Source organism: Camelus ferus, chromosome 17, assembly GCF_009834535.1.
Source record: "Camelus ferus isolate YT-003-E chromosome 17, BCGSAC_Cfer_1.0, whole genome shotgun sequence".
In the NCBI taxonomy this organism is placed as follows: Eukaryota; Metazoa; Chordata; class Mammalia; order Artiodactyla; family Camelidae; genus Camelus; species Camelus ferus.
Genome location: NC_045712.1, coordinates 38,074,234 through 38,093,098, shown reverse-complemented (window position 1 = coordinate 38,093,098; position 18,865 = coordinate 38,074,234). Strand labels below are relative to the sequence as shown.

The 18,865-nt window shown below is 43.8% G+C and overlaps 2 protein-coding genes and 1 long non-coding RNA gene across 5 annotated transcripts in view; 2 read left to right on the top strand and 1 right to left on the bottom strand.

Annotated features, from left to right (window-relative positions):
* KIF15 (kinesin family member 15) overlaps nt 1–11,460 on the top strand; it is a 59,903-nt gene extending 48,443 nt beyond the window's left edge. The window contains 9 exon segments of the mRNA XM_032459030.1: nt 1,062–1,208; nt 1,723–1,824; nt 2,125–2,289; nt 3,896–4,005; nt 6,243–6,315; nt 6,747–6,784; nt 9,932–10,097; nt 10,357–10,488; nt 10,809–11,460. Coding sequence (XP_032314921.1) covers nt 1,062–1,208; nt 1,723–1,824; nt 2,125–2,289; nt 3,896–4,005; nt 6,243–6,315; nt 6,747–6,784; nt 9,932–10,097; nt 10,357–10,488; nt 10,809–10,871 — 996 coding nt within the window. The 3' untranslated portion in view covers nt 10,872–11,460.
* LOC116657235 lies at nt 4,010–12,840 on the bottom strand. The gene is made up of 3 exons (XR_004312307.1): nt 12,710–12,840; nt 11,621–11,760; nt 4,010–4,231 (listed from the first exon to the last, which is right to left on the bottom strand). It is a non-coding gene; the product is annotated as an uncharacterized LOC116657235 (long non-coding RNA).
* TMEM42 (transmembrane protein 42) lies at nt 12,732–18,462 on the top strand. 3 transcript variants are annotated; one of them, XR_004312303.1, is made up of 4 exons: nt 12,742–12,984; nt 14,821–14,967; nt 15,635–15,829; nt 17,937–18,462. XR_004312303.1 is itself a non-coding variant. In XM_032459041.1 (3 exons), the coding sequence occupies exons 1-3, from the start codon at nt 12,793–12,795 to the stop codon at nt 17,997–17,999; spliced, it is 402 nt and encodes a 133-aa protein (XP_032314932.1). In that variant the 5' UTR covers nt 12,732–12,792; the 3' UTR covers nt 18,000–18,462. The 3 variants fall into 3 exon arrangements, 2 of the variants coding, with proteins under 2 accessions (XP_032314932.1, XP_032314931.1); XM_032459041.1 differs by lacking the exon at nt 15,635–15,829 and having other exon boundaries at nt 12,732–12,984; XM_032459040.1 differs by having other exon boundaries at nt 12,743–12,984; nt 15,635–18,462.
* Nucleotides 18,463–18,865: the final 403 nt, after the last annotated feature.

Genomic DNA, 18,865 nt, shown 5'->3' with positions numbered 1-18,865 from the left:
AATGTAAGTTAAAATAAGAGTTGTTTTTGCTCTTACAACTGATGAATATTAAGACTCAAAGATGTGCAGAGAAAGGTGAAGTGTAAGTTCAGGCTATGGGGAGGTGTTCTGGTAACACATAGCCTTACATTTTTTGCATATGCTTCAGGTTTGCACTTTCAGAAATTTAGTCTGAGGTAACCTAGATGTGAGAATAAAATGAATATAGTGGTAAAAATTAAGTCAACTGAAGTATTTACTGATGAGTTAAATTGTGGTACATTTATAGGATGAAATAGAGCCCAATCAATGAAAATGATATAATAAAAGTAAATATGTGAGAAAATGTTTGTGATATATCAAGTGTGTGTGGCAGTAACAATATACACACATATATTGCTATTGCATCTATGATGTAGATATAATACTGTACATTTAATGTATATATAATATAGATTATATATGTGCATGTATAGACACACATTGGGAAAGTTAGGGGAGCAGCTTCTGCTCTAATTTGGTAGAGATTACATACACTGTGTACACAGGAATCATGTATGCAACCTACAGGACTACTAATTCTCTCTGCACCTTCCATCAAGCTGTTCTCCTGAAACTTTGATGGCCTGTGACACTGTAGGACAGTCAGGTGAACTGCCCGGCCCTCCCCAGTTAGCTGATGGGTACTCATCTTTACAACTGTTTACCTTCCAGGGTATAAAGGACTAGAGTCTATTGGTGAGACAACACTTAAACTAGAGACCTATGCCTGGAGTCGTCTGGAGGAAAGAGGGATCAGCTTTGAGAGATTACTTGGTGGTGAGGGGAGAGAGGAGTAGAGGGCAGTTAACCCTCAATTATGACACTTAAATGAATTTAGTGTAATATTTATCTCTAGACCAGGTAACTTAAATGTAAACTGCCTAGTCTGTCTTGGAATGGATTAGCATACAAGCAGGAAAAAAATGTTCTCAGTTAAAACTTTCTTAACCTTTGAAAAATCATATATAGTAATGACTTGCAAATATACCAGAGTACCACAATTAAGAGAGTCTTTTTCTGTGGGAATCGTCCCCTAATAGAGGGACATGCTCTGTGAGGACCTGGCTCATGCCACCGAGCAGCTGAACATGCTCACTGAGGCCTCGAAAAAGCACTCAGGGCTTCTGCAGTCAGCCCAGGAGGAGTTGACCAGGAAGGATGCCCTCATCCAGGAACTTCAGCACCAGGTGAGGCACAGGGGGTGTCACTCAGGGTGGGGATGGCGTGCAGGGAGCAGGAGGATTGCGTGGTTGTTGAGGTTGTGAAGCCCGGGCCTCAGCTAACTATATTCAGAAAGGTGGGCTAGCGAGGAGTTTAGGTGGTGGGGCAGCCGTGATACAGTGTGAACAACTTGGTTGCTTCTGTGGACTTGCTCAGCGGTCTTCCTGCCCACACTTGACACGTGCCATTAAGTTCTAGTCACTGTGGTAGGTTGTGGGTGACTTTTATCCTCTTTTTAGCTGCTGTTGTTTTAAATTTTGTAACTTTCCTCAAATGACTTTTTGATTACTGGTAAAGCTTTAAAAAAGTTTCTATTAAGTGTAAATAAATTTGTGAGAGAAATGTCAAATTATTAATCATGAAAAAATAATATAAAAAGTCCATTTCTGCATACCCTGGGAAGATTGTCTGTTCTGATTGGACCATGTGCCCCCATATAATTTTCTAACATGTAACCTTACATCTGTTCAATTTTCCCAGCTAAACCAAAAGAAAGAGGAAGTAGAACAGAAAAAGAATGAATATAACTTTAAAATGAGGCAACTAGAACATGTGATGGATTCTGCTGCCAAGTATCCCCAGGTACTTCTCATAATAAAGAGTGCATTTCAGGAGAAATAAACAATTTTGAGAGTGGTAAAAGTTTGAAAATTACAGAGACTGTAGCTTCGTCTTTTTATAGAAAATGATTTTCTTTAAACACCCCTTCCACTTTTTTCTTGGTAAAAGGTACCAGTGTTTTATTTGTTTTCTTTGGACAAGAATTAGAATAATAAGCTAAATAGCCTGTGTATTTCCTGCACGCTTGGCACACACCTTTAAAATGAAGTCTTTGCAACATCAGTTCATCAGCTCTCTGGGTGGAATCTGATTTTATTCTAGAGCCCTAAAACACCACCACATTTTCAAACACATTTGGCAAAACTCTTGGAAACACAAGAACAAGAAATAGAAGATGGAAGAGCCTCCAAGATTTCTCTGCAACACCTTGTAACAAAGCTAAACGAAGACAGAGAAGTCAAAAATGCTGAAATCCTCAGAATGAAGGTAACTGGGTAATTTTTTTCCAATAAATTTAATGTTTCAAAATAAGCAGTATCTTTCATGGTGACTAAGGATCCAAAATTCAAAAGGCACAGAACTCAAGGGTAGATGGAGGAAAGTCTTCCTCTCACCCCTGACTCCAGGCTGCCTAGTTTGCTGTTCCTGGAGGCTTCCTGTGTAGCCAGTTTCTTATGTATCTTTTGAGAGCTATTCAGTGCATATATAACCAGGTCTGTAAGCATTGTCTCCCTGCCCCGTTTTTCTTTTTCTTTTTTTTAGTTTTGTTCTTAAGTTGGTTTTTTTTTTTTTGAGGGGGAGGTAGGTTTATTTATTTACATTTTTAATGGAGGTGCTGGGGATTGAACCCAGGACCTCATGCATGCTAGGTAGGCACTCTACCACTGAGCCACACCCTGCCGCCTGCCCCATTTGTTTTTCATACGATGGTATCATATCATACAGGCTGCACAGCTGCTCTGTGCTGTCCAGCTTTTAGATCTTTGCCAGTTGAATAGCCAAAGCACATTATCTCATAGTTATAAACTAGCATTTTTCTTATTAGGAGGCAGACTGAGCATCTTTGGGGGGTTTTTTTGCTGTGAACTGTATATCCTTCACCCTTTTTCTGTTGTTGGACTTCATGATTTGTGGACATTCTTTATATATTAGAGAGATTTTCTTCTGTCTGTGTAGTTAAAAGTATTTTTCTCCTGTTTGCCATTTCTTTAAACTTCTAGTGTTTCTCACCCTGGTACTTGGAGGTCTGGTGTTTGTGTGTGGGGAAGAGTGTGTTTAGGGTGGCGTTAGGGGTGGGAGGTGTGCAGAGGAGTGCCTGGGTAGGCGTAGTGTAGGCGGGGGTTTGGGGAGCAGGCAGGGAGGATGTGATGCTCCCGAGAAGTCAGCCTATGAGCTCATTGCTCTGCAGTGAGTTTTGGTTTAGGAACAAGATTGGCTTACAGTACCCACATGACATAAACTGCAGGAGGACAGTATCACTCTTACACTTTGTTTCTCACAGAGAGGACTGTTTCTGGCCTTTTTATGTAGGGCAGCTCTCAGTATGCTGCTGTCTCAGGAATGTAGCTGTTACCCAGGTTGGCATGACCTTGGTACTGAGAAGAAATTGGGTCAGGTTAAAGGAAATCAAACAAAAGACAAGTAGAAGTAAATCAAAAAGTACACTCCTTGCAGATGAGTATTTATTTCTTGTGGATGGTTACATTTATGATTTTCAAGTTAAAATCCAATTAGGTATTTTAAGAGATGGGCTGTGGCACATCAATTTTTTAAAAAAATTAGAATCTATTAAATAGAATAAAATAGAACACTTAACCAAACTAGACACTTTTGGTTATCTTTCCTCATAAAGGAATTTAACGAATTACGTGATATCGGTAAGAGACTCTGGTTAAGACAGTGGGGGTATGAAAATGAATCACATTCCGAGCCCCACGAGCTTCTCAGTGTCTACTTTGTATCCCGTGATGCCCAGTGCAGTGTTCTGTGCATGGAGGGAGCTTAAAAGAGGAATCCCTGTCTCATAGTCTGGGGAACAAATTAACACCTACTGCAATGTGTTTTCTGAAAAGACCCGATTTGATGTTATCAGGAGCAACTGTGTGAGATGGAAAACCTGCGTCTGGAGGCTGAGGAGTTAAGAGAGAAGAACTGGCTCCTGCAAGGTCATCTGGATGATATTAAAAGACAAAACGACAGCAGGTGAGAAAGAGCCGCCGGAACTGTGTCGGCTGAACGTTGGCCTGCCTGGCTCAGCCAAGTGACTGAGGCTGAAATTGGTGTCATAGCGTGGGTAGTTCCTGCTGAGCCAGGAGGTGCTCCGTCGGTTGCTTCTCCATCAGGTCTGATGAGGGGTTATTTTTCTAGAGATGGAGAATAAGGCGGCCACCATCTTGCCTCCTCTGTCAGCCTTTGTATTGTTGTAGAGCTATAGAAATGAATTGCAAACATATGAAATACTTGAGCCAAACTGTCTATTTTTTTAAAAGGCAGGGTTGGGGGAGCAAGTATGTCAGCAAGAACAAGGTTCAAGATCCTGCCTGCAGAAAAAGGGAAAATTTCCTTGGTTTTGCTTCATGACTCCTGGTCAAGGGAAAGCTCCTGGGTGGGGCCTGACAGGGGGATGTTCCCTTGAGTCTGGGGGTGTGTTTGTACATACACACAGCAACTTCTTTATCCAGTCATCTGTCGATGGACATTTAGGTTGTTTCCATGTCTTGGCTATTGTAAATAGTTCTGCTGTGAACATTGGAGTGCATGTATCTTTTTGAATTCTAGTTCCCTCCAGATATATGCCCAGGAGTGGGATTGTTGGATCATGTGGTAACTCTATTTTCAGTTTTTTAAGGAACCTTCATACTGTTTTCCATAGTGGCTGCACCAATTTATATTCCCACCAACAGTGTAGGAAGGTTCCCTTTTCTCCACACCCTCTCACTGTAGTTTTGATTTGCATTTCTCTAATAATTAGTGATGTTGAACATCTTTTCATGTGCCTGTTAGCCATCTGGATGTCTTCTTTGGAGAAATGTCTGTTTAGGTCTTCTGCCCACTTTTTGATTGGGCTGGGTTTTTGTTTTTTGCTTTTTGTTTTGCTATTGAGTTGTATAAGCTGTTTGTATATTTTGGAAATTAAGTCCATGTCAGTCTCATTTGCAAATATTTTTTCCCATTCCGTAGATTGTCTTATCATTTTGTTTATGGTTTTCTTTGGTGTGCAAAAGCTTATAAGTTTGAGTAGGTCCCATTTGTTTATTTTTGCTTTTATTTCTATTGCCCTAGGAGAACATTGCTATGATTTATATCAGAGAATGTTTTGCCTGTGTTCTCTTCTAGAAGACTTATGGTGTCCTGTCTTACGTTTAAGTTTTTAAGCCATTTTGAGTTTATTTTTGTGTATGGAGTGAGGGAGTGTTCTAACTTCATTGATTTACATGCTGTTGTCCAGTTTCCCCAACACCATTTGCTGAAGATACTGTCTTTTCTCCGTTGTATTTTCTTGCCTCCTTTGTCAAAGATTAATTGACCATAGATGTGTGGATTTTTTTCTGGGCTCTCTATTCTGTTCCATTGATCTATATGTCTGTTTTTGGGCCAATACCGTGCTGTTTTTGATTACTATAGCTTTGTAGGATTATCTGAGGTCTGAGAAGGTCATGTCAGGTTATTTTCTAGTTGTATCTGCTACTGGCACAGCATCACGTCAGGGGCAGCCACACCTAGGCTGTCCTGTCTCTGACACTTGAAAGTCCTGTGACACACTTTTAAACCTCTTGGTGCCTCACTTTCCTTAGCAATAAAGTGAGAGAAATTATAGCTCTCACAAGGTGTTTTAAAGACCAAAGATAAGATGTATAAGGTGCTGGTTATCGTTCTTGGGAGAGGGGAGTCACTCAAATGGGAGCTGTTATGTAGACAACATAGAATTATGATCCTGCCCATTGTCACCTCTCTGAGTGAGAGACTGGAGCTGAGGGTGGCCTGTAAGATTATGCAGCAAGTTGAAGTGAGTCAAAGGGGGTCTCTATTTGGGATGGAAGCCTTTACTGAATTCACCTTCCTAGATTAGCGGTGTTCTGCTGTTCCTGTTGTTGTCAGAAGGTCTTTGGACTGCCCTTTCTCTCAGCCCCCTTTGCCCACATACGATCTTCAGACGGTACTGCCCTTGACTAAGTTAATACTTTACTTTCAACCAAGCCCTCCTTAGATTTCCCAGTTTTGCTCATCTCACTTTTGTATGGGAGGAATCCTGAATTCTGGGCAGGTGCCTTACTTCACCCCATGTGCTGATCATGCTTCTCAACTGCGCTAACTTGACCTAACTACTGTAGAAGTAGCTTTTCTTTGTACAACTTGGATTGCTGCATGTATTAAGTATGAAATTGATACTTGAATAAACTTGGCACTGTTTTCCCATCCTCCCTTCCTGATCTGTGCAGTGAACGGAATCATCCAGACAGTCAACAGCTGAAGAATGAACAGGAAGAAGTGATCAAAGAAAGACTTGCTAAAGTATGATTTTTTTTAATGTAATAGTTGTTTTTTTCTTGTCTGAGAAATGCTTTTATAGTTAGCATTTATGGTTTTATATTTTAGAAACCATTACTGAAATTTTGTCTCTTCTGTATTCCCACTGTTATGTTTGATATTTACCATCAATATTTCGCTATAGCTGATAATTAAGAGTGAGTTGGTCTTCGTGCCTAGATGGTAAGCCTACTGCTCACACAGTCTCCATTTAGAAGCAAGTATCGAGTGCCTATTTGAGGCCTTAAAGGGCCCACTGCATGAAGTGTAGGTAGCTAGGCTTGTGGGAAAGGATTTTGCTTTATTTCATTTTATTACCATGAGGGAGAGTGGACTGGTTACTTTCAGTCTTTTGTTTAGCAATGTTAAGAAACTAAATCCATTTTTCTTTTCTTTTCTTTTTTTTAATCTTATAGAATAAATTAGTTGAAGAAATGCTGAAAATGAAAGCAAAGTAAGTGCATTCTTTATAATTTTGTCGTTCTTTCCTTCATTCTCCTCTAAAGGAAGAAATGCTTATTATAGCCACAAGGTAAGTAACTTCTTTCCTTCTGCAGTAGTATGTGAACATAATAGAAGTTTACAAAATTCTTTTCTTAAAAACCACTTGCTACAGGGGTTCCTCACGGGAAGGCATTCCCCAAAACAAAAAAACAAAACAAAACAAAAAAAACCCAACACTTAAATAAGCACCAGGAAAAGCTTAGTTTCCTTGGGGGAATTGATGGGTTTTCTCCTCGTGGAAATGAGAACAAGATAACTGACCAACTGACCAGGCTTCCCTTCTCACATCTGGTTTCCTCTGATTTAAAACCTTGAGGCTCTCTCAGACTATTTCTTCTAGTCTTGACCTTGGGTCACTTTATATATTTTCAGTAGATATGATTTTAATTTATTCTTACAGTTTTCATATTAATTTATGTAATCTTATAAACTGCCTCATTCTTTGAACAAGATACCCTGTATTTTCTATCAAGTTCAAAATAAGTAAACTGATTGATAGTAACGAAGTGATAAAACATGAGAAAGATGTACTCTGAGCAGAACAGATCTTATCTGGAACAGAGGTCCTGAAACACTTTGGCTTATCTTACCTCCTAAAAGAATTTTGAAAAACCATGTACCTTCTTGCACATTTTTGGAGTTGATTTTATGTCTAAAATTTTTCATTGTAAGTTTAAATTGTTGCAAAGGATAGAAGTTTCCACATATAGAAAATAGTGACATTTAGAAATGTCTTGTGGTATCCTTTTAAAAGTATCCAACTGATTTGATACTTTCCAGCCATTTAAAAAAATACATGAACAAATTCCTGAGTCTAAACTTTTACATTGTTCCTTTTTCCTTTGAAATTAAGTTTCTATTCTATACTCATGCAGAATTATATCCTAGTTTAATATGTTGTTTGGAAAATTTTTCATTGATTGCCCTATCATATAACTTAACAATGAAAATATGTATATAAATTACAAGTAATTTGTAAAAGTTTATTATATTCATATGGCTCTATTTTTTTCTAGATGGAGTTTTCATTGTAATTATTAATCAAAGTACCCTGAATTTATTGTAGATTTTTATAAATAATTATTAGTAAAATTTTAGTGGAAATGCATCTCATTTTATCTTAATGCTTTTTTTTTCCAATTAGCTCATTCTATTACATTTAATTTGGGATTGATATAGTATTCAGTATCAATTCTATTCCTGTTTTTTGTTTTTATAGATATAAGTGTTGAGAAATCTTACATAGTAAATGACAATGGAAGGAGTTTTGTTACAATACTGTCATTCAGTTATTTGAACTCCATCCAAGTTAATATGCCGAAAACTACATAGTAATCTGCCATCAGAAATTCTCTTTCGTGATCAGTTAACAAAGACTACCTTACTTATGAAAGATCTGTCACTCAGTTATGAGTCATTTGCTTGATAGAATCAAAGAATATAGATGTGGAACAGAGCTTCATTCAGCATTCTCATGTACACACGAGCAGTTGGGGACGGGCGCCCCAGCCAGTTAGAGGACTAGGACAGAAATCTGGATCACTTATTACAGGATCTATGAGAATCCAGCTGTATAGTTTTAGAATTAAAGCTATTTTAGAAATAACATCCATTTCAGACCTTCTAGCAAAAAGGATAAAAGCTATCTAAGCTGGCATGTAATTTATTTCAAAATCTAGTAACCAAGAGTCCCCAGTGACACACTGTCCCTGAAATATACAGGAGCCCACACTGTGGGCAAGGGAAGCACCTCCCAAAAATGGCACACAGTTTTATCACTCCCAGCCTACAGCAGCAATTTTAAATGTTGTGTTATCCAGTATGTATATGGGAAGATGCTTTACAAAGAACTGAATACCAAGCTAATAGTGGTGTAGGCAGATGTTTAATTTCATATAACAAGAGGTCTGGAGGTGCACTGACTCGTGATGCCATCGTTGACCCAGACCCTTCCCATTCTGCTTTTGGTACTCTTGCTTGTGGCCTCTTGGCTACAAGATGGCTGCTGCAGCTCCAAACAACATAAACGGGGATCACAGCTTGCAGTATAGTCAGTTCAAAAGGGCTTTCTTTTGTCAGGGGAAAAAACTCCCAGAAACCCCCAAGTTGCAGTGTCTTGGCCAGAATTCACACAGCTGTAGGGCAAGCTGAGAAAACCAATGTCTGGCAGCCAGGTAGAGGTAACCATGCTCAGCCTAGACCAGTTATTATTTACTAATCTTTGGGAACTGGGTGTGCTTCTCTCCCTTCCTTCTCCCCCAAATAAAATGAACTTCTATAAAAAGCAGAGGATTGGCTGTTAGTATGCAACTGCAGGCTCTGCCATGCCACAAAGTCTTTTCATCAAACTAAAGCAAAATACATAAGACAAATACAGAACAGCTCCAGGTGAATTGGGAGAACATCAGGGCCCTCATCCCCACACTGTCCTTCTGAGGTTCCATGGAATGTAGTCTGAAAGCACTGCCTTAGAAATTACTGGCCTTAAATGGTATATTAAACTCTGTGTATTACATCATTTAAATCATCAGCATTCTATTCTATATGTATTGTAAAATAAATAAAAAGCATTTGTTTCTTTTGGGAAGCTTATAGGATTCGGACAGTTTTATAAAATCAGTGAAATTCTGTATAATTCTATGGTAACCCTTTTTTTATGTTTCTTCTCAATTGATAGTTACCTAAAATGTATAAATTTTAAATAGCAAGCACATCCTTAAAGAAATGACTAGTATCCCACTGTCTGAGAACCAGTTTTTGAAACCAGAAATGATTACTCCAAGATATGGGGCACTGAATAAACCAGGCAGACTATAATACTTAAATAACAATTTGCTCCAAGGGCTGAATCTAAAATTTCTATTCAAATTTTCAGTTGCTGAGCTTCCCAAAATGAAGGTTTGGGGTAAAACAATCATAAAGAAACGTATCTGCAGCTCTTGCTGTTTTCCTATGCGGTCAGCAGGGGCGGGTGATGTTGAATGCTAGTGAGACTTTCAAATCAGAATTCTGGGCTTGGGTAACAGATGTATGATTTGACTGCTGTTTTGTACTTATATTCCTTTGGAATACCATAACACAACAGTTACTGTTACAGCCTAGAACAGCTCCAGAGTGCCCTTCAGAAGAAAGAGACAGACTACCTTACGGTCACTGAGGAAGTCGAACGGGTCAGGATGTTGGAGTCTAAAGCGTTCCAAGAAAAGGAACAACTGAGATCAAAGCTGGAAGAACTATATGAAGAAAAGGAGAGAACATGCCAGGTGCACTTGTGTTTTGGTTTTTTCACGGACTTAGGACATGGGAAGTAACAGAGCCCATCAGCACGAGCCTCCTGGCTGTGGCTGGGCATCGTGTGGTTCAGGGTTGCTCTCCTGTGCACAGAGACGTGTGGTCTCGGGAGCTGGGAACCTGGGCTCTGTCCCTCACTCCCTGTGCTGTTGTAAGGCATGAAATAATGTTATTTTAAAAGAAAGATTAAAAACAGCTCATTTTCCCTTCCCTGGATTGATTTACCTGCAGGAGGTGGAAATGTTAAGGAAGCAGGTGGAATGTCTCGCAGAGGAAAATGGAAAACTGGTAGGTCACCAAAATCTACATCAGAAGATTCAGTACGTAGTGCGGCTGAAGAAGGAAAACGTCAGGCTTGCTGAGGTAAACTGAAAATTATTCTGAATAAACCCATTTTGGTTTTTAAATGATTACTTAAAACGTAATTTAATTATTGAATCACTTACCTGCTTTCTTCGGGGAACTTCCTTAATTTAAAAAAAAAATTCATTCATTGCTATTCCAAGCATAATTCAATCCATTATCATACACATGAGATTCTTAAATGTCAAGTAGTTTACAGATGGAAAATTGTAGGCTTAATTTGAAACTTAAACTTGACGAATGCCAAGAATAGCTCTTCCTGTAAGAATCAGAGCCTTAACTTTTTTTTTCTTTTCATTTCCTTAAAAATTACTTACCAGGAGTCAGAAAAGTTGCGTGCCGAAAACGTATTTTTAAAAGAAAAGAAAAAGAATGAATCGTAAGGATCCCGGTCAACTATTTACCTTGTTTGGAGACTTTTCTCTCTTATAAGAGTAAGACTTCCCCTTGCCCACTTAGTAGAGCTGGATTAAGGACCAGGACTATTAACTGTGTGTGCGGTGCTGGGGGCTGACCCTGAAGTTTCTGATGAACACTCCCACATCCACACACACCTGCGACTGTCGGTGATCTGCTGTTGGAGGTTACCACCCCATTTTAAAACTTTAAACCGACTGTGGATACCGGGAAAACTTTTGCCTTTTTAAAATAAAAGCTTGTAGCTGAGGTCTACAGTGGATGTTGGCCAGATCGTTTTCCCCTTAGATGCTGCCACAATCTCCTCTGAGTCTTACATCACAAGCTCTGACAGTGCACAGTGGTTCCCAGACTTGCAGTGAGATTGATGACTGCACAGCCAGTATGAAAAGCAAACTTGTTAATATAGATTATTTTTGTATTCCTACTTGAAGTGTTCTCATGAGCCTTTTTTATGACTGTAAATATCACCATTTTTCAAAATGTAATACAATCTTTTTAAAATAAACAGTTTACCAGTTTAATAAAAGGATTTACAATGTTCATTCACTTGTTCATTCAACATATACTTATGGCGCAACTGCCATATGCCAGGCCCTGTCATCAGTGAACAAGGCAACAAATCCTGCCCTCGAGGAACTTCTATCAGCACTTCAGTCCTTTTCATTGCCCATAATATTCCTTTGCATGGACGTGCCACATTTTATTTACTCACCGTTTGATGGACGTTTGAACTGTTGGCAGACTGGGGTTACGATGAATGATGCTGCTTGTAAATGCTTCTGTGTAAGTTTGGGCATGGCAGTATGTTTCACATCTCTTGAGTAGACACCCAGGGTTGAACTGCCAGGTCATCTGGGGAGCATGTGATTAATTTTTTAAGATACTGCCTAACTGTTTTCCAAAAGCACCACCTGGCTGCATTGTTTTATGTTGTCATGAGGAGTGTGTTCCAGTTTCTCCACATCCTCACTAGCACTTGTTATTGTCAGGTTTTTACCCTAGTCATCCTAGTGGGTGGGTAGTGGTATATCACATTTTCTTAACAACTAATGATATTGAACACTTTTTACATATAATAGACTACTACTCAGCAATTAAAAAAAGAGACAAACTGATACATGCTATAGCATGGATGAACCTCAGGAAAAAGCATGACAAGTGAAAGAAGCCAGACCCAAAAGATCACATACTGTGTGATTCCATTTATGTGAAATGGCCAGAAAACGCAAAATTATAAGAGACAGAAAGCAAATCATTGGTTGCTTGGGGATGGGAGGGAATGATTATGTGGGCACAAGGGAAGTTTTTGATGTGCTAGAGATGTTTTTTAAAACTGGTTTGTGGGGATGGTGGCACAACTCCTTAAGTTTAAAAATTAAACTAAATTCAAAATGCGTTAACTTTATGGTTTGTAATTATACCTCAAAGCTGAAGATAAATAGTTAAAAATTAATGCATGAACTCAAGGAATACTAGTAAATCCCCAAGAGCCAGCAACGAAAAAGGTGGGAGGTGGTCTTGTTAAAATGAAGATTCTGATTCAATGGCTGTTGGGTGGAGCGTGGGATTCAGCATTTTAAACAAATTCCCAGGGGAAAGCCGACGCTGGACCACGCCGAGTGACAAGGATTGAAACTCTTAGGCCACGGAGAGTTTTGCTACAGCAGCAACCACAGTAGCACAAGCAGCCTTGGACTTCAGCCCGGGAGCGCTCCCGCGTAAGCCAGAACTCAACGCGCCGGGAGACGGCGGCCCCGCCCCTCGAGGCCCTCGCGGAGCCTCCGTTGGCCCCTCCACTTACGTGAGCGCCGCGTCACGTAAGGCCGCCGTCCAATCGCGGAGTGCGCTCGGCGCGGCGGGCGCGCAGAGGTGGCGGCGGGCAACATGGCCGAAAGGCCGCACGCCGTAGGCGGCACAGTGTGCGCGGCCGCCTACCCGGACGCTTCCGCCGCATTTCCCCCGCACCTCCAGGCCGGCGCGATGCGGCGCCGCTTCTGGGGCGTGTTCAATTGCCTGTGCGCCGGCGCGTTCGGGGCCCTGGCCGCAGCCTCCGCCAAGCTGGCCTTCGGCAGCGAGGTCGAGCCCGGGGCGCTGCTACTGTGGGTGGGGCTGGGTGGAGGAGGGGCGCTACAGGCCAGAGGGGCTCCGGGGCGGGGCGGGGCGGGGCGGGGGTACCCGGCGGCCGCCTCAACCCCGCCGATTTGTTCGGCCGGGTCCGCAGCCGGGCACTACATCCTGCGAGGGCAGCAGAGTATCCTTGGACTGGAAGTCACGCCCAACCCTCGTCCAGTGTAGGTAGTAAGGGACGTCGGGGACTGAGGCCTCTTCCCTTACCAGGGACCTAGAATCTATCCTCCGACTGGGCTAGTTCGCTCTCGGGAAGACGCACACCTCCTACATCCACTCTCTTCCCCTCATTTAAAACCCTTTGTGCCTGAATATCTCTCTCCACATGACGCTTAAGGTGACAAGCCTGTTGCCCGTCTCTTTACTCCGTAATTGACGGTGTTTTGACTGATCTATCCTGCTTCCAGGAAACTTGGGAATTTGGGATATCGTAGGTATAAGGGGAGACTGAGGGAAACGTTCTGGACATTCCCTTAATGCTGAGAACTCCTGAACTGCCACCTCACGTCTGCTAAGGTGTACCTTTTTGCCTCTGCCATCCCGGATCATAGCCCAGCTTCTGCTTGTTGAAGAGGTTTCATTGCATTTGCAGCCCAGGATTAGGTCCTAACCTGGACAGTGGACCGGTTGATTCTTTAGGTTTAAGCCTAGAGCTAATCCAGTGGGAGCTGCCGTGCTTGAGGTTGGCATCCTGTTGGGTGTAGTTCTTGGAGTAAGTGGGCCAAAGTAAGGGTGACTGTGAGCCACGAGGTTTTGTAGTCTTGTCAATTGTGCAACCAGCCCTTCACAACGCTTTATGTAAGCAGGCTGCCACTGGCACATACAAGGTTTCTGTGTAAATTATACGAAGACACGCCTTCCTTAGGATACTGTATATTTAGCTGCTGGAAAACTGTTAGGAGAAATGAGTGTGAGATTTAGAATGGGCACCATCCCTAGAGGAAGCAGCTCTGTCTGCGGGCGGGTTTATAACTCAAAACTAAGCAAAGGGTCTGCATATCCTTTGTGTAGGAGGCTTCTAAAGACCCTCTCTTCCCTCAAGGCTCTCCTTTTTAAACAAAAAAAGAAAAAAGATATCTGCAAGCTCTCCAAGTACTGCTTGGGATCACCAGTCCTATAGTCTCAGGTGGTGGTTTCCGTCCACACGGCTGTGTCCTGGTTCAGAGCGTGGAGCCACACTGCCTGGGCTTGAATCCTGGTGGCTCCCCCAGGTGTGGCACTTGAGGCAAGTTACTTAATACCTCAGGTTCTTTATCTGTGAAATGAAGTTAAGGAATAAATGAGAAGGTACTTAAAACCCTTAGCACAGGGCCTGGCACAAGGTAAAAGTTCAAGAATGCCCACTGGGACTGGCCTGAGTGGGTGTCATCTGCACAGGATGGGGAAGATGTGACTAATTTGTGCTTTACCTGCTCCCGGGAAGTGAGGACTCTGCCCCTGATTTACTCATACCCCATGCTGAGTAATGACTACCTGGTCCTCTGGGAATGAACTTCAAGCGTTGGTCACTTGGGACCAATAAGGGACAATAAAAAATAACTGGTTATGGGTTAGCATTTTAGTTCTGCCCAAGGTTGTGTGGTCAGCAAGATGGTCAAATAACGGTCTTATCTGAGTTTGTTTCCACTATAATATGGGTGTGCTGCCCACCACGGGTGAAGTCCTGTGCGGGAAAGCTCTGAGGACCCTCAGGCTTTGGCCGGATAGGGGCCTGGCTGCCAGTAACCGTGACCTGAGGTTTGCGCCCGGGGCTGTCCGTGGCTGCAGTGACGCTTTCTCCTGCAGGCGCACATGGGCTTCTGCATCCTAGGCGTTATTGTGATGGCTACCACCAATTCTCTGATGTGGACATTCTTTAGCCGAGGCCTCAGTTTCTCCATGTCTTCAGCCATTGCATCTGTCACGGTGACTTTTTCAAATATCCTCAGTTCGGTGAGTAGCCTGAGCATATGGTTCCTCTGTCCAAACTTGGGTCCTGGGAGGGTTCTGGGTGGGTCATCCTTGAGCAACCCCTGCTCTCCCAGATTGCAGAAGGGACAGGAACTGAAGCAGAGGTTGGGCTGTGGCTTTTCCCCTGGTGGCTGCTCCTCTAATTTTTCAAACTTGGAGGAATTCTCAAGGTAAATGGGATGAAGTCCTACTGTAAAAAGCCTCCATGCTTGCTGTCCTTCCAGGCGGGAGCCCTCATTCTGAAGCCTCTTTGCAACCCAGCTGTCTCCTAGGGGTCTGTGAGCTCAGATGTGAGACGTGGAGGGTCGAGGTTCTTCCCTCCCAAGTGGGGCCTGGCCCAGTCAGGCCTGCAGTCGAGGCAGGGAGGACTTGGGGGGCCGGCTGTGTGCTGGGCCTAGTGCTGGCCTCTGCTGGGCTTTGTGCCCTTTGCTGGAGTCTGATGCTATGAGGAAAGTACCCTCCCCACTTGTACAGGTGAGACTTGCTCAAGGTAACAGATTGGCTTCAAGCACCAAACTTCCAGCTCCAGACCTGTCCTCCTGCCCTGTGAGGGCAGCCAGCCACAGAGGAGTCAGCTGGTGCCCACCCACTGTGGTCGAGTCCTTTGGGCACGGGCCCACCCGGCCTCACAGCTGTCTCTGTCCCACAGGCCTTCCTGGGCTTTGTGTTGTATGGAGAATGCCAGAAGGTCTTGTGGTGGGGAGGAGTGTTCCTCATCCTGTGCGGACTCACCCTGATCCACAGGGAGCTCCCACCAACCAGGAAGCCCTTTCCACACAAGCAGCAGTAGCATCAGCAGGCTGGACGGACCAGCTGGAAAGACATGGCGGCTACTCAGGCTCAGGTTGGTGAGTGGGGACTGCTTGTCAAGGCGATCTGGATGCGCAGCTTCCAACTCTCAGCCGGATGGAGATGCTTCCACGGGAGGCAGGCCTGTGACCCAGCAGCCTTGTGGCTGGACAGCTCCAACTTCTGTGAGGGGAACCACACCCGCAGGGGGGTTCTGCCTGAAGCCTTCTCTGTACATCTACATGGTGCTTTTGATTCTCACGCCCCCGGGCCCACCCAGTGAGCTTTAGCAGATGCAGGAGACCTTAGGGTTGTGTGCTTTGTACATGGACTTGAAACCACGTTGTACCTGCAGTCCTGTTGCCAAAGACCAATCACAGTTTTGGAATCGGTGACTGGTGGGGCTCTCGACAGCCTCACACCGATGTGTCAGGCCATCTGATTCATGCTTCTGAATTATCACAAGAGAAAGAAAACTGGATTAATAACTTTTTTATATAAGTTAAAACTACTAGATGTGAAAGAAAAAAAAAACTACCAGGTGTTGAATTTTAATTTTTTCCTACTTTTTTTCCTTTCCTAATTTTTTGGTGGAAGGGAGAGCAGCCAGGGTGAGCTGCAGTTCCGGGAGGGGAGTTGAAACCACCCCCTGCCCCCTGCTTCCAGGCCCCACTGCCTGCCTGCTTGCTTCCTTCCTGACCTCACTGGCTGGTGCCCTTCACATTCAGGAGCATCTGTCCATTCTCTTGGTGTTCAGGGAGAAAAGCTTGACCTCACTTTGGGGACCTGGTTTTATTTTACTTACCAGGAAAGGAGACTGGCCCCAAGATTGCTCCCACCCCCTCACTTTACCTTTGTGCCTCTTCTGTCCTTTGGTCCCATGACTTTATTGTAGCTTACACCACGTGAATGTAATTCCTAGTTGAAAACAGTCTGTGTGCTGCCAACACCCACTCCCCATGTGTAGCTTCAAGTGCGATGCTCACCTGCTCCCGTTCCCTGGGGCTCCCCTGGCTGGCTGAGAGCCCTCTCCCCTTTCCTGAGCCTGGCTGCGGCCCCAGGTCTTCTCCATCGTTCCCTGCAGTAGAGAGGGACTTCGTAGCCGTTGATCTGGGGGAGAGAAGGATCACGCTGAGACGGGCCCCTCCTCCCGTGCACACAGCACCTTCACAGCTCTTCTCTGTTACTCGGTGCACAGCTGCATAGCTGTTCCGTGGCTCCTAGTGACTGGGCTGTGGCCCTAGCCTACCTGTCCAGCTTCTCCTTTGCTGCCTCCTTAACACCCCATACCTACCACACTGGAGTCACCCAAACATCTGTGTCTCGACAGTTCTCAAGTCCGCCACATCCACTTCTGTCCCCATGCTTTTGTGCTTGCTATTTCCTTTGCCTTGGATTATCTTCCCCTTCACCTCTCTCTGGAAAACTCCTTTTCTTCCTTCAATATCCCCAGGGCTTAATTTGCTTCTCTCTGGGCTCCCACAGGGGCAAAGGCAAAGCTGTGATTCACAGAATGGAAGTTGATTAGCCTGGCTTTGACATTGAAGCCTCCCAGCCACACTCCACTGTGAGGGAGGCACTCTTGTTATCCCATTTTAGAGGTGAGGAAACTAAGGCTCAGAGAGGTTGAGTAATTTGCCCAAGCTCACACAGCTAACAAATGTCAGAATCACAGTGTCAGCCCAAGTTTCTGACCCCAGGGTTCAGCTCTTAATCTCTTAATCCCTGTAACTGTCCTGCCTCCCACATCAGCACATTAAAGCCCCAGAGCAATCCTGTGCAAGAGGAGCCTGTTTACAGTGTCTAGTAGTCTCAGAGCCCTCCTTTCACTAACCATCTCCCACCCCCCGAGGATCCCTGATGCTCCCTGGAGCACTCTTCAGGTTTCCCTAATCTAGCCTGACCCCATCATCCTACCAGTGGGAAAGATGAAGGCCACTCAGGGCTCTGCAGGGTGTGTTCACACAGGTGGCTCAGGTACCCGGCCAAGGCCGGACATGAAGGCTACTGAGAGCGGGTGGTTGGGTCCCTGAGTAGTTCATGACAGAAGGGCGGGTAGGAGTCCACCTGGGAGCAGGCATTGTCCTGAGGGGCCCAGCCCCCACCCAGATGCCTGCTGAGTAGTTAAAGGTGGTTGGTGCTGACCTAAGACCCTCTCACAGTTCAACAGATGTGCCTACGGGGGACGGCGGGATACAGAGATGCTTCTGTTAAGAGGAAGATAAGTCATTTTTCAAAAAGCAGAGTGAGACCGTCTCTCCAGTTATCTAAGAACGTGGGGAAGTGTTCGCTGTGTCTCTTTCCTCATTTCAGAGGTGCATTTGATGTGCATTTGATAAGAGAATGAACTGTGAATCTGTACTTGTCTTTCTGCTCTGCACCCTGGATGACGGATTGAACTTTGCTCTGGAGCTGCCAGTTTGACTTTCAGGTTCGACAGCCAGTGGCCTGATAGGTCAGTGTTACTATTTTGTTTGTTTTAAAATTTTACTTTTTTCTTTTTTTTAAACTAAAAACAATTTTTGTTAGCATAATATTTTAAAGGTTGTAATGTGTATCAGTCTTTATTCCTTTTTATGACTTAATAATATTCCATTGTGTGGTTGTACCACAGTTTATCCATTCATCTTGTGCCAGACATATGGGTTGTTTCCACTTTTTGGGTGTTACGAGTAATGCTGTTAAGAATATCTGTGTACCGGTTTCTGTGTCGACTTGTCAGCTGAGAGTCAGATTAGAGATGAACTTATCTCTGCAGATGCAAGAAGACAAAATTTTGCTCATGCAGATCTGTGCATGCAATTTTACTCACTCTTCCTTGTCTCCACAAAAAAACGGGGGAAATCTATCAAAATTAAATGTCTCTTGGTGTCCTGCAGTGCCTCGAACGCTGACAGGGCCTCACCTCTCTTCTTCAGAATTGGGAGGTGGGTACAGAGCTCAGTCGGGGAGCAGGTTTGAATCCCCAGAAGCAGTGCTGATCAGGCTTTCCTTCCAAGACAGACTCCCAGCTTCCCTTGGAAGAGGAAGACTTGGTCTTCTCCGACCTCTGGAAGGCACTCCTGCCCACAGGCACCAGCCACTGAGATCC